The 20,147-nt window shown below is 35.1% G+C and overlaps 1 protein-coding gene across 1 annotated transcript in view; it reads right to left on the bottom strand.

Annotated features, from left to right (window-relative positions):
* PHIP (pleckstrin homology domain interacting protein) overlaps window positions 1–19,848 on the bottom strand; it is a 113,052-nt gene extending 93,204 nt beyond the window's left edge. Inside the window, exons 1-3 of the mRNA XM_010855269.1 lie at window positions 19,714–19,848; window positions 15,987–16,137; window positions 15,790–15,888 (exon numbers count right to left, since the gene is read on the bottom strand). Of these exons, the coding sequence (XP_010853571.1) occupies window positions 15,790–15,888; window positions 15,987–16,137; window positions 19,714–19,848 (385 nt within the window). The remainder of the gene's footprint in view (window positions 1–15,789; window positions 15,889–15,986; window positions 16,138–19,713) is intronic.
* Window positions 19,849–20,147: the final 299 nt, after the last annotated feature.

The raw sequence follows: 20,147 nt of genomic DNA, 5'->3' as shown, positions 1-20,147 counted from the left end.
CAAGTAAAGTGAAATAAAATTTCCAGAAATCACTGCTATTCATTTGTATGATCTATGGAGAAAGAAAAGGAGCAAAAAGTGATAAGTGTCATTTGTAGCAGCAAATCATTCATAACAGCCTTTGAAACAAAGTCTTTGTGCACAATTTAGAACTAGTTACTAAACAAAATAAACAAAAGACCCACAATTTCTTAAAGTTATTAACAGGTATAACTCTGTATATATCTAGCCAGTAGGGTCTTAACTATTACTTCTGTGCATACATCCTTGGTAAATAAAATTTCCCCACAAGTCATTTCTTTGTAGTTCACACCAAGGTATCTTTTAAGAATTAATTTATTTCTTTAATCATAATACGAATGCATACTTAACGTAGAAAATAAGAATACTGTCTTTACATAATTCTACCACCTAAAGCAATTACACAAAATTTTGCAGAGATTTCCCTCATAAACAGAATTTTAATAGCTATGCCATCCATATTCCTTAATGAAATAAAAACTAGGCTTTAAGTTTGATGGGCTTGTATTTAAACATGATACTGTGGAGATTTTAAGCAAGGTACTCTCAACTTCAACTTCTCAAGTCATTCATCCAGAAACATTTTCCACAATATACTTGGTTTTCATACCTGGCTATTCTTTGACATCTCATAATTTCACACGTTTACACAGCCAATTTTATCAATATTTTTCTTTTCTTTTGTAACTTGGTATAGTGCTTTAGAATGGTTCTTCTACCAGCCAACAGTATAATAAATATCTACTTAAATTTTCTTCTATGTTTTTGTGGTTTAAATTTCTCACTTAACTCCTTAACATATTCAGAGTTTTGGTAGATGTTACTAGGTGAGTCTCTAAGGATATTGTTTCTCCCCTAAATAATCAACTATTTGTTCCAATCTTTCCACTAACTAACCCTTCTCTATTCTAATAAACTGTGATTTAATTATCGTATATATATTTCTGTACTAACCTACTGAAGGCATGTTTATTTATATACTAGCAATGACAACCCACTCCAGTGCTCTTGCCTGGAAAATCCCATGGATGGGAGAGCCTGGTGGGCTGCCATCTATGGGGCTGCACAGAGTCGGACACGACTGAAGTGACTTAGCAGCAAAACTTTGGGCTTCGTTCATAGCTCTGTTGGTAAAGAATCTGCCTGCAGGTTAGTGCAGGAGACCAGGGTTAGATTCCTGAGTTGGGAAGATCCCCTGGAGAAGGAAATGGCACCCCACTCCAGTACTCTTGCCTGGAGAGTTCCATGGACAGAGGAGCCCGGTGGGCTACAGTCCACGCAGTCGCAAGAGTTGCACATAAGGTAGCGACTAAATCATCAGCAGCAGCAGCAAAACTTTAAATTTACTAGTGACACTTTAGTATGAATGTGGCTATTCTTCATGTCCTTTAAAAAATATCTTACTCCTGATTTATAATTATATAGTTTGAAGATTACTGAGAAGTTTTTTAAAAATTCACCTGTTGGAAATATAAGCTTAATTTCATTTACCTATAAACAGTTGCCATCTGTCTATCCAGGAACATGGTACTTTCATCCCACAAATGGGCCAAGTTTCCAATGCAGATATTTTAGAAAAAGATAGACATAAGCAGATTTACCTCAGTTTTCCTCACTATACAAATCTGTACCATGTGAATCAAGTTCATGGGAAATCTGTAGACAAATCTCTATCACATGAACCAAGTTTATGAGGAAAAAATGGATAGCTGCCAAAAAAGAGCATCTGCAATAACCTTAGTGACTATATTATTGAGAATATTAGAAAAACATATGATAAAATCTCTGCAGATAATAAAGAACTAAGGCAGAAATATCATCACCACCCTCCAAAAGGCCCCCCCTTCTAATAGGTACTTTTTGTCCCAATTTTTTGAAGGTGAAGCGTATTTGTTATACAGTATTATGTAAGTTACAGGTTTACAAAACAGTGATTCACAATTTTTAAAGTCTATACGCCAATTACACTTATTATAAAATATTGGCTATAGTCCTTGTGTTGTCTAATATACCCTATAGCTTACTTTATAACCCTATTCCTCTTAATTCCCTACTCCAACATTGGGCCCCCTCCTTTGCTCTCCCTTGGTAATCACTAGTTTGTTCTCCATATCTATGAGTCTGCTTCTTTTTGTTATATTCACCAGTTTGTTGAATTTTTTAATTCTACATGTAAGTGACATAATCCAGTATCTGTCTTTCTGTCTGACTTATTTCACTTAGCAAAATACCCTACAAGATCAACTGGCTAAGTACTTTAAAAAATGGAGGAATTCCCTGGCAGTCTACCAGTTAGGACTCTGCGCACTCATTGCTGAGGGCCCAGGTTCAGTCCCTAGTGGAGGAATTAAAAGCTCACAAGCCACACAGTGTAGCCAATAAAAAAAAAATGGACAAGGGCACACGGTATAACTGCAATGAATTACCCAAGGTCAAAATAAGTCATGTTAAGAAAGATGAATTGAAGAAAAAAATTAAACTTACTATCAATTAACAAAAATGCAGAAAGAAGCTGGGCTTTTGCTGCTGTTGAAGTTTCAACTCTTATGAAAAACATAAAACAATACAGTATCTAGTCCAATGTGGGTTAGCTACTGCAACTAGAGGGCCAGGACTAGTGTCTACCACTTTTGCCAACATGTGAAAGCACAGCCATGCTGGCAGCATAATGAATGCAAAAGAGAGGCAGGTGGCAGTAGATTCCAAAACCTGGAGAATTAAGGTTTGTGCCAGTAGAAGAATTAAAGGAGGATGCAAAAAGAAGAAAGAACATGTACTTCAGAAGGTGCAACTAGACCCTTTTCTGGTAACAAAAAAAAGGTACTCAGATAAGAAACATCAGAATATTTTACCAGAAGACTTTAATTTTTTATCAGCTTTATTTCTGTACTATATTTTGACCAACTTTATTCTGTGATTCTGGTTTTAAAAAAACACTTAGAAAGCTTCCAGAGTTTCTATACATAAAATGCAGAATTAGTTATAACTTGTAATTAATAACCATATAAACAGTTCCTAAATTAAAGTACAAAAGAGTAGATTCTGCAGAATCAGTATCTAGATTTCATTTTAATCTCCACAATCTCTGTTAAATAAAGGCTCTGTCAGAGTTTGGAAACCTACAGAATTAAACTTGAGTAAATTACAAACATACCTCATTTTACTATGCTTTGCTTTAGTGCACTTTGCAGATACTGGAGTGCTTTATTTGCTTTTACAAACTGAAGGTTTGTAACAACTCTGCATTGAGCAAGTCTACTGGCACGGTTTTCCAACGGTATTATTTTCGAAGGCATCTACAGTTCCTTTTAGACATAATGCTATTGCACAATTAATAAACTACAGTACAGTGTGAATAACCTTTACATGCACTGGGAAACCAAAAAATTGGTGTGACTCGCTTTACTATGATATCAACTTCATTGCAGTGGTCTAGAACCCCATCATACCTCTGAAGTCTGCCTGTACAAAAATAATGATAATCATGTAAGCAAAACTACGTGAAAATCAACTGTAAAATGATCTACCTCTTTAGACAATAATTAGCTTGCCCAACAAAATAATGCTACATCCACGATCAGAGGCCAATTTCTATAGCAATAATCTTCCAAATTCACAACAAGTCCAAAAAGTTTTCTCTACACGGCATTGGTGATTTCCACTAAATAAAGTATTGTGTGGTAATAAAGTATTTGCTACTGCATAAAATTACATAAAAAAATTTTTTTAAAGGATCACAAAAATGTTTGAATGGAAAGATGATGCAATTGTGCAGGTCACAAAAAACAGCTATCTAATTCCCTAAAAGAAAACTTACGCTAAAACCAAGAATCAAGTATCTTGAGAAAGTACCTATTAAGGAAGATGAAAGTCAACAGTGATTGAAGCTAGAGAGAGGTTCTTATGGGGGCGGCTTCAAGAATCTAGTACAAAAAAGTCTTATCTGCTATTCTTGTGGAGGGGAAAAAAGCAACAGAAAACTATTATGATGTGTAGCAGATTTGGAAAATAATAGCTAATATTTACTGAGTGCTTTTACTATGTACCTGACACTGTTCAAGGAACTTCATATACATTCTGATTTAATCCTCATGGATCTTTAAAATGGGTATGACAATTATCCGCGTACTGCGGACACTCCTTACCAATAACAGAACTGAAAGGCAGAATGTAATTTTCCCATTCAATCCCAGAGATGAAGCCCAGGTTTGAATTCAAGCTTATTCCAAAGAGTGCACTCTTACCATACTGCTTAAGTAGACAAACATTAGGAAAAAAGACTGAGAGGAAACATGCTGACGTGTTAGTAACAGATAACCAGTGAGACTGGTTAATTTTTCAGCTGCTCTGTTTTCCAAGTTTTCTGCATTGAGCATATGTACATCCTGATTAATATTTTATTAAATAAAGTATAGCTCAGCCTACCTTGAGGAGCTCAAGAGTAATATGAAAGATATGAACTGTCTAAAGAGATTAAGCTTAAATTCAAAGACTGATAAAAACAGATCCAGGGATAAAGATTCAAGGAATTTAAATTTATTTAATCATTAAAAAAAAAAGAAACCCTAAAGACTAAGCATATTAAAGTACATGAATGTATACACTACAGAGAATAACCATTGCCTATTTGACAATGGATATACTACAAAGTATTCACGTCTAGTTTGATTCAGAAGCCATAAAATACAATGGGTCATCAACTTTGTTTATGTTTGTTTCTAAATCTTTCCCATTAAATTTTTAAAGTAAAAGATGGTAAAGATAGTTTAGATTCAATTTTATTTGTTAAGGACGTATATACGAAGGAACCTGTAACATTTAATTCTCTATAGAGCCACGGGTGAAAAGCTCACCACAGTAATTCTAACAGATATTAGATACAAATAGCTATTAGTAGAAAATTACAACCAAATATTCGTAATCTGAGGGCCAGAGATAATCTAGGAAATAATTCAACACAGGTTGGTTTATTTCCACAGCATCATCTGGTCTCTATCACAATACACAAGTAACTGGTAACGACTCGACATAAGAACAAGACAAATAAAATTCTGTAACAATAATCATAATGAACAAAAATGCCAACTTTAAAGTGCAAAGGGTTGCAACATTTGAAGAATAATCCTGTAATTAGCTTATCTGTCCACAAAAAAAAAAAGAATGGGGAGTGAGGCAAGAGAAAACAGAAAAGCAAAGCGAAATAATTACATGGGTGACACAAAACCCAAGAGATCCTCCCTCCCTCTTTTATAACGTATCTAAAATAATTAGTATGAACAGCAGCTGCCCTCCAAATCTCTACCTATTTAATTTCAAGTTTAGTTGTAATTCCCATTTGAAAGACACCATGTTTTTAAGATTTAGCAGATGTCACAAATATGAATAATGCCTGAAAAGAACTCAAATACTAACGGAAATAAAACACAGAAGATGAAAAAATGATTTCAAGAGTTAAGCAAAAAAAAAAAAATTCACCAACCAAATACAAAAATAAGCACTAAAAAACCAAACCAAACAAAAAACCAGACATTACAAGTTGTAATTTATTAAAGCTGTACAATCCCTGATTTGTATGATTCTTCCTTCTCATTTCTTTCCTGGAAACTCATGTGATGATACAGAAAATACAATGGTATAATATTTTCAGTTTTAAATATTTTAATAGCTATTTCAATAAAAATTCATTTTTTAAAAAGTTAGGGTTTTTTTTTCCCCCCAAACATTTTAACCATTCAATTTTGAGTCAACAAACATTTATAGAGCACCTATATGGGCCAAGTATGAACTAAAGGATATAACAAAGAAAAACAAAAGACAGAACTTACCATCATGGAGACTGCAGTTTAGCAGGGAAGAAAGACATGAACAAGGACTTACAACAATGTTAAGTTCCATCAAATAGAAGGTACAGAGAAATCTTGAAATATACACCAAAGGATCCTAAACATATAGGGCAGGAGGATATCAGGGAGTCAGAGTACACTTCCCTAAAAACTGATATTTAAATACCTGGAAAATGAACAGCCAGGGAAGGCAGGGAGGTGATAATCTATCTAGGTGGAGGGAAGGGCGTGTGCAATGGTCGGAGGCTGGAAGGAGCGCAACATTTAAGCAACAGAAGGAAGTCAGGTGTGACCAGCCCTTGGAGCACAAACGAGGCAGCATCAGAGAAAACGACTAAGGAGGAAGAGGCTGACTGCAGAGTGCTTTCTAGGCTATGCCAGGCATTTTGGGCTATTTTCCAAAGACAATAAATTGAAGCTTTCTAGGGAGAAAAAAGTGGGAATAATATGGTAAAAGATTTGCTTTGGGATAACTGCAGTTTTATCTCTTGAGAACAATGAGAACAGACCTGAAGGTATGTAACTAAAAGCAAAAGGTGATTTTACAAAAGAAATCAGAGGGTTCAAAACACAAAATTTCATTTTAGAAAAACTTAATCAGTGGGCCAACAAGATTATGAAGGCCTTCTCAAGGAACTGAATATTTTCTCTCAAATTTAAGTATTTATCAGGCAAGATACAAACTTGAGAGAACACACCATGTTTTACTGTTTCTAGAATTCATATACTGGGGCATGATTCAAAAAGTTCCTATACCCAAATCAATAAAATGGACACGGGTAGTACAAGACTAATGAATATAGAATTTCACAGGAAAAGTAAAAAGGTGCTATATAAATATGATCAAAGCTAAATGCATAAGATGAGAAATAAAATATCCAAAGATATAACTGAGTTACTCACCACCTCTCTTAAGTTTCAGTTTTCTCATTAATAAAGGTAGGGGTAGTTTGCAGTTATTATAAAAAGCAAATAAAAACCTTTTATAAACTTGACAGCATTATGTACTAACATCTATACTGACAGTCCTTAAACAGTCAAATCTTCATATTATAAAAGTGGATCTTACTTTTTTCCTTTACTTTTTTTTAAGAGACTTTTATGTGAGATCATTTTCCCCTTGCATCTCCCTAAAGATGCTTGAACAAATTGCTGCTGTTTATGTAAATATCTACTCAGCTTAATCATGGACTTCCCAGTTTTTAAGATGTCTAGTTAGATGTTCAATCCTGAACTTCAAAGTTTCCCTGAAGAAATTTGAAATAAAAAGTCAGAGACTTTATGAAGAAAATATGATAATTTGCTTCACTTAGAGAGCTATGAGATTTAACATCAAACCCAATAATCAATCTGGAAAAAGATATGATGCAAACTAAAAAAGGAAATGGCTAGTGCTTCCTAATTAGTTCTGAAATTATATGTCAGACACATCATATGGTGGGCAGGGGGGCACCTCTTATCACATCCATAACCTAAAAACAAATTTTACTGTACGATTTACAAAAGAAAATAAACACAGCCACAAGAGCAACCATTTAAACTCACCCAAGGAAACTGTCATTCTTCAAAGTGCCTCCCCTTTTTTGGTCAATCACAATTTGAAAAGAAATTTAAACAAAAGAAAAATATGAATGTCTATTTTATATATGTGGTGCTTTGGCATACTGAACATTAGTTTTATTTCCCTTAAAAAACAAAAATGCAATACATTTTAGTAGTCTCTCATTAACTACCTGTTTTTAGGAAGGAAAGAAGGAAGAGGTGAGCAGGGGAGGGGTGAAGGAGAAGGGAGATAAAAAAACAAAAATCTGTGACAAGTGAAAATATGAATATTATTCTGAACTTTTCCTATTCTACCCCAGTTCATCAATTACTGCAATTATATATTATCTCTTCATTTAATACTTACTGATGCTGAGGGGCTGGATCTATAAGGAATAATACAATAATAACCTCTATCCTCAAGCCCTAAAAGCAGTAAATATCATCCAGGGGACAGATTAAAAAACAAAACCAAGGACTGCCCCCCAAATATGTAAATGGTTAAAGAACAACACAAATTATAAAACCATATAACTATTTCCTAGCTAGAAGATTAAAATGGCAAAAGAAAATAAATTCTGGAAGGAAAAATGGTTACTGAGAAAACAGCAGATCAAAATAAATGTATGCAAATAAGTGATGAGTAGACACCTAACTAAGGATTAAAATATGGATTGTATAAAAGGCAGGAAAAGGTACAAGACTGAGTAGAGTATTAGGGAAAGAATGAATAGAATCTTAAAATTTACTGAATTATATGCCAATTGTTAAATTAGACATTATATGCTAAAGCTCCAAGATTTATAATAATATAAAAGCTTTTTCTAAGAACTATTAAAGAAATATAGTCATAAAAGAAAAAAATTTAACCCTACAATTGCAGACCCTAGCCCAGTGCCAGATATGCTAAGAGCCATTTCAGAATAAGTCAAATACAGTATTGAAAATATGGCAAAATATAACAGTGAAAATGAGAAGGGAAAAGAATCTCCTAGAATCTCCTCTTTAAAAATGTACTCTAGATGTTTTTGCAAAATAATTAACTGAATGTTACAAAGTTAGAATATAACATCTTCTGTCACCTACTTTGTGCCTCACTTTACTACTCATTTCAGTTCAGTTCAGTCGCTCAGTTGTGTCCGACTCTTTGCGACCCCATGAATCGCAGTATGCCAGGCCCCCTTGTCCATCACCAACTCCCGGAGTTCACTCAGACTCACGTCCATCGAGTCAGTGATGCCATCCAGCCATCTCATCCTCTGTCGTCCCCTTCTCCTCCTGCCCTCAATCCCTCCCAGCATCAGACTCTTTTCCAATGAGTCAACTCTTCGCATGAGGTGGCCAAAGTCCTGGAGTTTCAGCTTTAGCATCAGTCCTTCCAAAGAAATCCCAGGGCTGATCTCCTTCAGCTGATCTCCTTCAGCTGATCTCCTTCAGAATGGACTGGTTGGATTTCCTTGCAGTCCAAGGGACTCTCAAGAGTCTTCTCCAACACCACAGTTCAAAAGCATCAATTCTTCGGTGCTCAGCCTTCTTCACAGTCCAACTCTCACATCCATACATGACCACTGGAAAAACCATAGCCTTGACTAGACGGACCTTTGTTGGCAAAGTAATGTCTCTGCTTTTGAATATGCTATCTAGGTTGGTCATAACTTTCCTTCCAAGGAGTAAGCGTCTTTTAATTTCATGGTGCCTCCAAATAACTAGATATGGTAGATATTATCTCCACTTTACAGATGAGGAAATTGAGAGGTTGAAAAAATAAACAACTTGCCTAAGGCCACACATCTTGAGCAGTCAAGATTCATAACTAATTTTAAGTGAATATTTGGTGCCTTTGTTCAAACTATTTCCTCTGAGAAAACTAGAAATGTGGACAAGATTTAAGACTCCTTTTAACATACAGTAGTCCCTCCCTAATTCACGGTTTCTCTTTCCGCAGTTGTAGTTACCTGTGGTCAATCAGTCTGAAAATATTAAATGGAAAATTCCTGCAATGAACAACTCCTCTGAGTTTTAAACTGCACACCATTCTGAGTAGTGTGATCGATGATCCATGCTACCCAGGATCCTTTAGTCCAGCATGTTGTGTTAGTCACTCAGTTGTGTCTGACTCTGTGCAACCCCATGGACTGTATCCAGCTGGGCTCCTCTGTTCATGGGATTCTCCAGCCAAGAATACTGGATTGGGTTGCCATTGCCTTCTCCATAGTCCAGCATATCCGGTTCATTCATTTAGCAGTCATTTGAGTTATCAGACCATGTCGGTCATCAGATTGACTGTCCCTGGTATTGCAGTGCTTGTGTTCAAGTAACCTTTATTTACTTAATAATGGCTTAAAGTGTAAGAGTAGTGATGTGGGCAATTCAAATAAGCCAAAGAGAAGCTGTAAAATGTATCCTTTCAGTGAAAAGGTGAAAGTTTTCAGCTAAGTAAACAAAGGGAAAAAAAAATTCCTAGGAATTCCCTGGCAGCCCAATGATTAGGACTTGGTGCTCTCACTACCAGGGCCTGAAGTTCAATCGCTGGTCAGGGAACTAAGATTCTACAAACCGCAAGGTGAGGCCAAAAAATAAATAAATAAAAGAATGAATATTTTATCTGTGAAACTGTGATGAAGGAAAAAGAATGTGTGCTAGTTTTGCTGTTGCACTTCAAATCACAAAAACTACAGCAACACTCTGTGATAAGTGCGTAGTTGAGGCTAAAAAAAAAGGCATTAAATTTGTACAATGGGGTATTTTGAGAGAGAAAATGAGAGATCACATTCACAAAACTTTCATTACAGTATAGCTGACCACTGAACAACATGGATTCACTTATATTAGGATTTTTTCAATAAATACTACAGTACTACATAATTGCAAGGGACAGAGAAATCAGTGCCCCTAATCCCTGGACTGTTCAACAGTCAACTGTATATAGTTATAACTGTTCTATTTATTAGTTATTGTTAATCTCTTACTGTGCCTAATTTATAAATTAAACTTTATCAGATACTTCTTTAAAAGCAATATATATAGGGTTTGGTACAATCTGCTGTTTCAAATATCCACAGGAGAGCTTAGAACATATCCACCATCAAAAGAGAGGAACTACTGTATAGGCTTTTTAACCTTAACTGGATATTTGTGGAGTAAAGCTGCTTTTAAAGGCAAAGCTGATTCCTTACACACAAACATTTTGAAGAATCAGGTTCTCCAATACTCCTTATTTCCACTCACCAAGACTGCAACTTTGCTGCAGAAGCAACAAGTAAAATAACAAAGAGATGGTAGCATCTGGCAAACAAAAGAGATGAAAACTTGGGAAACCTAGAGATTAGGAGTTTACTTTGCTGACATGTTAAATCTAAGAAAAAGGCAAACAAGGCAATTAGCAAATGACTGCTTTAATTTAATACAATCTTTTTCACAAGATAAACATGCTTCACAGTCTCCAAATTTAACTTTAAAAACAGCCTTAATGTATTTATCTCCTCTCCTACTTTCTTCCCCAACCATGTCACTTACTATTGAAGTAGGGTTGTTTATCATAGGTAAATACAGAATAAACTGTATTCAAAAAGAGGCATAACATGGGTAAGGAGGTGAGAAAGGACAAATATCAGAGATTTGTTAGCACCTCTGAAAGTAAACGTTTCCATGACAAGTACACATTCACAACTCTTCCACAGAAAATTGTCAGAAGTTAGTGATAACAGATTAATGGTATTTTTTTATTTTTCTGCCTCTCGAAAACATTTATTACAGGAGGTCGTAAAGGGCTGGAAAGGAGCCAACTCACATTGGTTATTCTGCCCTGAGACTGAAATTCAAGCAGTTTTCACAATTTGTATCAAATAATAGGAGGTACAAAGTAGTCAAGATTTAAAAGCAGATAATACAATAAAATAGGGTAAGAAAGCACTGAGATAAACTCCAGAGTTGGTTTCGAAATTATACAGGTATGAGTTTTAATATTCCAGGTACAATGAACCAATAACCCAGTTCACTAATAAACTTTATTTCCTAAAAGTCAGTTTTGGGGTTTTTGTTTACCTCACAGCTATCCTTGAAGACTGAGTCTCTCTCTTCTTCCAACCATCTGCTCTGTTTTTTACCCCCAACCCATTTCTGAACTTTTCCTGTTCTACTGGAGGTCACCAATTATATCAATTACCTACTGCCTCTTTATTAAATATATACTAATGCTGAGGAGTTGGGTGTATACAGAGCACAAACACATACTTTCCAACTTCCAGAACCTAACAGTACAGCAGAAAAAACAAAGGTAAATAAATAGCCATGATTATGTGACAAAAGCTATAGCAGAGTAAGTATAAGTACTTAATTCTGCTTGGTTACATTTAGGTTTTAAAGCATGAATAGATAAATGTTCATAGAATGAGGGACACTGCAGAGAGAAAGGGATGAAAAGACTTTGGCTGATTTTAAGAACTGCCAAATAGTTGTACAAAGCTGCAGCACAAGGTACAAGTGAGGAAAAGGCGGGAGAAGGTCCATTTTGTGAGCCACATTACAGGGCTGAGACTATTCAAAGTCACTGGGGAAAAGGAGGCATGACGTGATCACATCTGCATTTTAGAAAGTTCAGAGCCGCAGTTCTCAACAGGAGGCAATTTTACCCCAGGGGCATCTGGGAATGTTCTGGAGACATTTCCGTAGTTACCACTGGAGTTGCTACAGACAAGGATGCTGATAAACACCCTACAATGCATAGGACAGTCAATTATGAAAAGGAATTATGTGGCTCAAAATGAGAACAGTGCTGAAGTTAAGAAACCCTGGTTTAGAGCTAAGTTCTAGGGTAGAGGAATAAGACTGGAGGCAGGAGATCATCTAATCTGTAATTCTAGGAGAGCAGAGGCCATGCTCCTCATTATCCTACTCTCCAGCTCTAAGCCAGTGTGGGACATGATGCAGGGATGCAGTCTTTACTCACGCTTCCCTGGTGGCTCAGATGGTGAAGAATCTGCCTGAAATGCAGGAGACCTGGGTTCAATTCCTGGGTCGGGAAGATCCCCTGGAGAAGGGAATGACCACCCACTCCAGCATTCCGACCCAGAGAACTCCATGGACAGAGGAGCCTGGCGGGCCACAGTCCAAGGGGTTTCAAAGAGTCAGACACGACTGAGTGACTAACACTAATATTTACCTGGGAAGTGAATGAATGATGCAGAGCTCCAGGCAAAGAGCACAAGGCCCACATGTGGCTGTGGCAATGGAAAACAGATGCAAAGGACTGAACAGAATATACAGGCCTTACTGAAAAAAAAATCTAAGAAAGGAAAATCCAATTTACCATCACCCCAATCTTAAATGATTTTCTGAGTTATAGTAAAAAGTTTAATTAAAAAAACTGTGCAAGCCTTAAATGCAGTATTGTATTCTGTACCAGATCTTGAAACAAGAAAAAGTAATTAAGTTGGAAAATGTGGTGAGATATGAATATGGTCTGGTGTTTAGTTAATAATAACATTGGCGGAGCAGTTTTAAGGAATTCTAGATAATATAGGACTGTAACATGAGGAAAAACTGCGCAACGGGTTATAATAGCTTTTTGTGCAACTTTCCAGTAAGTAATTTATTTCAAAAATTTTTTTAAAAAGCCTATTTCCCAAATGTATCAAACCTTAAATATTTGAATCTACACTAAACATTCCCATTTGTATTTTAAGAAAAGCTATAATGCTAAGATCTTTTTATTACATGGGTCTTTGGTAATACTACATTGATCCAGGAAAAGAGCAAGGAAAATTTTTAGAGGCAGCCAGACAGAAATGGCAGAGGAATCAACAAAATAAGATACTAACACTCATATTTAAAAATAAAAATCTTCTGACTCATAGTCTGTGATAACCTGAAATGAATATTGTATCACTATGCAGGCAAATTATTCTGCCAAAAAACCTAATGACTTTTTCTTCCCATTACCACCCAATCACACTTTCATAATAATGACAAGACATTTAAGACTGTCACCAAGGTGAACTGAAGAGACACGGCACTAAACTACGACTATTAGTAAGTAGAGTCATTTTGATTAGTCCAGCTTCTCTTTAGAGATGTCAAAAATTATATGCGAATACAAAAACATCAGGTAAAATCAGCGTTCCAGTACAGGCGTTTTTTTGTTTTTTAAATATGAAGAGCAACTTCCTGAAAATCTGAATGGAAAAATGTTATCATAAACCTTAAAAATGAAATAAAACTCTTTCAGAAAGGTACAACAATTACCTGCATGGTAATTAATTCTATTACCTGAATATACCAGCGGCATTTCTCTTGATGTGACACAAAGCTCAAGTTATTTTTGCCATATTTAAATCCCCTATAACCACGTCAGCAATATTTACTGATCTGATGATTAATGACATGGCCTAAAATACTTTATCTGACTTTATAAATATAATCTGGTATCCTTTTCCAAAATATGACTAATACCAACTTTCTTGAGTAGCCAAGTGTTAACCAACTGTTAACTATTAGTTTATTAAGAATAAGGAACAGCATAATGGGAGTCACTGTACTTTCACGACTCACTAAACATGTAACCCTGGTCGAGTCACCAAACCTTTTCATGCCTCAATTTCCTTCTCTGTAAAGTAAAAAGTATTTCCTACCTAAAGATCATTTAATGTTTTAAAAGATAAAAATAAATGGAAAATGGTTAGAATAGTGCCTGAACAGAGTAATTACTCACATAGCAAATGTTAAGAGGAAAGTTACTATCAATCATTTTTGCACTTTCACTGCCTTCCACAGTGTTGCCTGACAATGCGTTGAAAGAACAACATATTCCCCTTATTAAATGGATCTGCATTTTTTCAAAAAAAGGATAGACTTTTCCCTAGAGGGGACACTTCTAATAAATTTACCTTCCCCTTCTTTTAAGAAAACTGTTCTACTTCCTAGTATAATTTTCTAGGTGAAAATATACTCGTGTCTCAAATCCTTTGTTGTTTTATAGTTGTTCATTATACTGAGAACACATAGGAATCATTATTTAACCAGGACAATCATATTAAAAAAAAAAAGGATCACCCATGATTACCCACCATGGGTAAACCACAAGATAACTTTGGAAAACAGCTCAGAGAAAACTAAAAAAGATGTAAATCATACAAGAGAGGGGAAGAGAGAAGACAGTGAGAAAGCCTAGCATCTGTTTAACTGGAGTCCCAGGAGAGGAGAGAGAATGGAGCAGACATGATATTTTAAAAGATAATGGCTGACAACTTTCCAATGCCAATAAAAGACATTACAGATTCAAGAAGCCTAATAAATCTCAAGCTTGATAAACAGAAAAAAATGACACCAAGGAATATCACAGTCAGACTTCATGAAACCAATGAGAAAAATCTAAAGTAAAAGAGATCATCTTTCCAGTACTAACAGTTAGATTTATACCCAAATACATCAAAATTGTCTATGAAATACAAAATGCCCCAGATAAAACACAAAACCTTAGAAAGTACTTCTGTAAGTAAAACAATAGAAAAGCATATTTTATATAAACATTAAACAAGTTATACAAAACCATAATACTGACAAATTATAATATGGTAATACTGACTGTAATTACCCAGAAAAGGAAGAGAAATAAGTATAATCTGGACAGGTAGAAGAAAGAGGGAGAAGACACTTCTAACTAAGCAGGAGGGTAGGGACAGAAGAGGCTATGATTAAAATACGAAGCTCTATGAGAGTCAGAAGTAAGACTTGGTGGTAGAGGAACTGCAACTCCATTAAAATACCATAAGCTACCTCTCATACTACCTTGACCAGAAGAGAGACATAGCAGAAGTAGAATTAAATAAGAGTAATATTACAGGGTTACATATAGTATAACCTGAAAGGGAGAGAGGGAGAAGATCCCGGAAGCAAGACTATGTGAAGGAGGCTATAGTAATTCAGGTAAGATAAGCACCCTGTAGTAGTGGAGTTAAAAAGGATGAATTTAGAGGGCATTTCAAGAAGATCTATCTACATCAGTTTTCCTTCTTGAAATTTTAAAGGCCAAAAAGTACACAATTATTCATAAAAATAACCACACTATTACAACTAATCTGTATTATGATACAATTGCCTACTGAATCAACAGAATGACATATATCTTTAAAAAACAATATTCTATAAAAATACCAATGAGCTCATTAGATAGGTACAATATTTATAATCCATAATTACACATTCTTATGACTTTTTCATTATAGATTACTAACATAAGAAAAAAATTTGAGGGCTTTTTCCTCTTTGAAGGCTAATACACAAAAAATGAAAATTCTCTGACTTCACAGCAAGTAAAAAACATTTTTATTTTCAAAAGCTCTTTACTAAGAGGCTATCAACTTGGTAATGAACTCAAACAACTCACCAATGCTGGGTGGGCTACCATAGTTAATTGGTGACTCTGGTGGTCTTCCACAATGCAATGCAGCCAGAGCAGATCCTTTCCACACAACATGCTTGCAGCCTATTAAACACAAACATTTTTTATTGGATATAAAGATAGGACACAAAGACAAAAAGTGAGAAAAAGACCATCTAAATGCTGTTAGAAATTTTTCATACTTTTGTTTGTGCGTAGCAAGGACTGTCTTCCAGCTCCTAACAAAGTTTGTACTCCAGGAACACTTTGTGGAATCTCTTGCTCAAGAAGAGGTCCCAGTCGATGACAGATCTGCAGCAAGTGATCAGGTGCTAAATGTCTGTAATACTTCACCTATTATGTGAAAGACACAGATAAAATGTTTGCTAAATACAGTGGGGATACAGGATACAATTATTTACAGTAAATAAAATGTACTTTTAAAAACATAGTAATTTGTTCTTGCTAGTCACATTTCATTTTACTTGGGGGGAAAAATTCACATTCATTCAGTGAAATCCCTTGATTCACAGTATAAAACAACTACCCAACCATGATTTAATCCACTGAAAAGGAAAAATGCTAAAAGAATTGATGGAACCTAAATACAGCAAGTTATAAACTAACAGATGCTAGTCAATGCAAATACTGAACAATGAAAAAATATATATTATAACCTAAAATGGTATGTTCCAGTCTAATATTTTAATTTTCAAAATAAAAATCATCTAACTATAAACACTTTTTATCACCAATGATATTTTAAAAAATCTCCAGAATAGTTCAGGATTAAAGAAAACTACACAATTATGTTCTCATTACAAAATCTAAAGACATCTATATAATTTCTATGCTGAAATTTATAATTTACCAAAAACTTCACAGAGAGAAAGGCCGAATTCCAACTGTTAAATGAAACAAGTTTGACTATAAAATAAATCTACCAACTACAAAGTTCGGGCTGTTTTTGGAACAACTTCAAAATATTGCTTAATTTAGATTAGCATTCAAAACCAAGATGTAAAATGCTTTATGTTTATTATCCATCCTGAAAAGTCTTTTATTAAATAGATAATATTTGCATAATAATGTAAAGATATTAAATTAGGGGGAAAAAGTACACTATGTTTTCACTTTATGTTTAGATTACCAAGTTACAAAAAAATTCTCACTGCAGTACCTAAATATTCTAGTTTAGCTGTTTTCAAAGTGTGTTCTGGGGACTCCTAGGGATTTCTCAAGTAAAAATTGTGAGTCTTCATGCTTCCACTGCAGGGGACACAGGTTCAATCCCTTGTCAGGGGAACTAAGATCCTGCATGCTGCACAGCACAGCCAAAAATTTTTTTTTTAAATGAATAATATGAAGATGTTATTTGCCTAAGTTTTCCAGCAATGTCCCAACAGACTGCATGTCTAAGGGGATATAAGAAATCTGCCTTCTATTAAGCCAGAGATTAAACATCCTCAAAAGGATAAAACAATACCACTCACTTCATAAATTTGTTTTGGGAAATAATCATGTTATAAAAATTTTTTTACTTATATTAACATGAAATGAGTTTATTATATTTAAATGAATAAAAATATTTTAAAACTTGTTTTAATTTTTAAGTGGTAAATATGAATAGATAATACACACAAAGGAACTGCAATAATTTTCATTAATGTAAAGAGGTGCCGATGTAAAGTTTGAGAACTGCCACTCAAGTTCATTTAGACTAAAAAAAAAATAGTAACTGGAAGCTTGCACCCTTTGACTCTTTACCCATTTCGCACCCAAGTAGGAAGAGTCAAAAGGTTTAAGATTTACAGTTATAAAATATACAAGCCATAAGGGTATGATGAAGAGCATGGTGACTATAGTTAATAATACTGTACTGTACAACTGAAAGCTTTAACAGATCTTAAACTTTCTCATGACAAGAAAAAAAAAATGCTTTAAGTATGTATAGTGACAGGACTTCTTTTGATCTTTCACAATATATACAAATTTTGAATCATTATGTTTGCACCTGAAACTAAAATAATGCTGTATGTTATTTCACCTCAATTTAAAAAAAAAAAACAAAAAACAGGAAAAGTAAAGTCTGAGAAAACGTCAAAGAGCCTAAAAAGACAAGACCACATTTTTTAAAAGGTCCACTTATTAATGGCAATTTTAGTATGAATTCTTATAAAATAGATTTTGAGGAAGTGAGGGATTAAGTGATCTCAATATATCTTGTAGTATCTGTTATACTCTAACTGCAAAAGAACGTAAATGCTATTTTTTTAAATTAGCTGATATTCATTCTCTAGATTGAAGCCAATTAAGGGGAACCTATCTTACTTTTTATCTTAATATACTGTCATAGAGACAATATGGAGCCATATTGTCTCACTTTGATTAGACAATTTAAAAGAATACAGAGTCTAGTTAATCATTACTGGTAGAACGAACACTTCTGGAAAAGAAGTTCTAAATCAAATAATACATACTACCTCTCAGCTTTCGAGATTCACAAAAGCACGATGATGTTAAAGCCTCTGAAAAATCCTGATAAATCTATTTATTTTATTTAATGCACAAATACACAAACCCTAGTTACAGAATCCTTTTTTCCCTTAATATTATCTTGACTCAAAACATACTTTTCCAAGCACTAGTACGATATAAACAGAAAAAGCATTCAGAAGAAAGTACACCAAAATACAAAAATTTTAAGTGGTATTTATACTCTAATCCTTCCTAAAATAATTTACTTAAAAATTGAAAGCAAAGTCTACAATATTTATAGGGTCCCTTCGAGTTTAAAACTTGTACATGATAATTATTCTAATGTGACTTTTTAAAATTGATCAAAATTCTTTTTACAATTCTTAGTTTGACAAGGAAGTTAATTGCTTGTTAACTTTAGTTTTGTGATGATCCTGTTTTAGGGTCTTTTTACAAAATACATTTCAAGTAGTAAACTTGCAAATCTTGACTGAAGAACTGTATCTTTTTAATAAAATATGAATCCACTTTTACCAATGACATCACTCCTTGATTATTTAATATATTTCAATTTTTCAAAGCCAAATTTCATTTTTAAGTTAGAAGAGATACTTTCAAGTCTTCAACTCCTCATGCTTTCTGGCTTCGAGATCTTATGCAAGCTGACCCCTCTGAAAGAAATCTTTACCCATGCACCTCCACACCTGAATCCTCCTCCGTGTCAGTCTGGGCTTCACTGCCTTCCATGACCTGCCTCTGCCCCTTCTTTTGTGGACATTCTGTGTTTCCACAGCACACTTATTAAACTCCTTCCCAGTCCTTTACCCCACTCTTCAGAACTCTGCAGTACTTACCACACCATACTAATTGTTCTTAAGATGTAGGAATCTAGTGATAGCTATGATCCTCTTCCCCCCAAAAATACATATATAGTCCCTACCACTATCTTGCCCTTTTCAGAGGTTCGTAAGACTCTACGCTATACTAAAACTGCCAATTTACTTGGTCCATGTCCTACCTAAGAACAGACGGGATTAGATCTTGTTCACTTGTCTGCCCAGAACCTAACAGAGTACTTAAGCTAAGTGTTTAACTATTAAGATAAACAAATACATGAAAATACACAGGGGAAAAAAACTGACTTCGCTGGCCATTAAATGGAGAGGTTCCTTAAGGTCTGATATCCCACAGCTCAGTTCCAGACACTCTCATACCCTTTCTCTATACTCCCTGGACAATCTTTATGCCAAAGCTTTCCAAATTTGTATCTACAGCCTAGCCTTGCTCACTGAACTTTCTTAAGAGTCCTCTCCTTAGAGTCCCAAGGCCTCCTCAACTCAACACATCCAAAACTACACTCATGATGCTCATGCCAACAGCCCCCTTCAAGTTCTCTACCTTGGTGACTGGCAACATTATCACCGTCTCTCCAATCTAAAATCAAGAAGTCACCTTTTTCACACTGCCCATTTCCCTCTCTCGCCTCATTCCAAATATCCCACCACATCCAAACGAATGTTTCCTTCCTAGCCTCAAACCCATATACCTGTCTCTATCTCCATAACAATCCAATTTCAAATCATCCATCTTTCCCACATCCACTTTTGCCTTCCACCCACCTGCCTGCTCAGTTGCTTCAGTCGTGTGCAACTCTTTGGGACCCTATCTATGAACCCTTTTCACCTCATTCAAATCTATTCTCCATATTGCAATTAGAATGCTCTTTCCAAAACACAGATCTGGTGGTCACCTCTACCTAAAGCACTTCAGAGGCTTGTCATGCTCTTTGGAGATCCAAATCCTTCACGTGGTCTACTAGCCCTGAATTACATGTGGAGTCCATTACTGTTTCTCTGCCTTCTCTGGCACACTCCTAGTCCTACACT

This window comes from Bison bison, unplaced genomic scaffold (assembly GCF_000754665.1).
Source record: "Bison bison bison isolate TAMUID 2011002044 unplaced genomic scaffold, Bison_UMD1.0 scf7180017864362, whole genome shotgun sequence".
NCBI lineage: Eukaryota > Metazoa > Chordata > Mammalia > Artiodactyla > Bovidae > Bison > Bison bison.
Note: the sequence above shows the minus strand (reverse complement) of the source record. Positions and strands in the feature narration are given on the sequence as shown.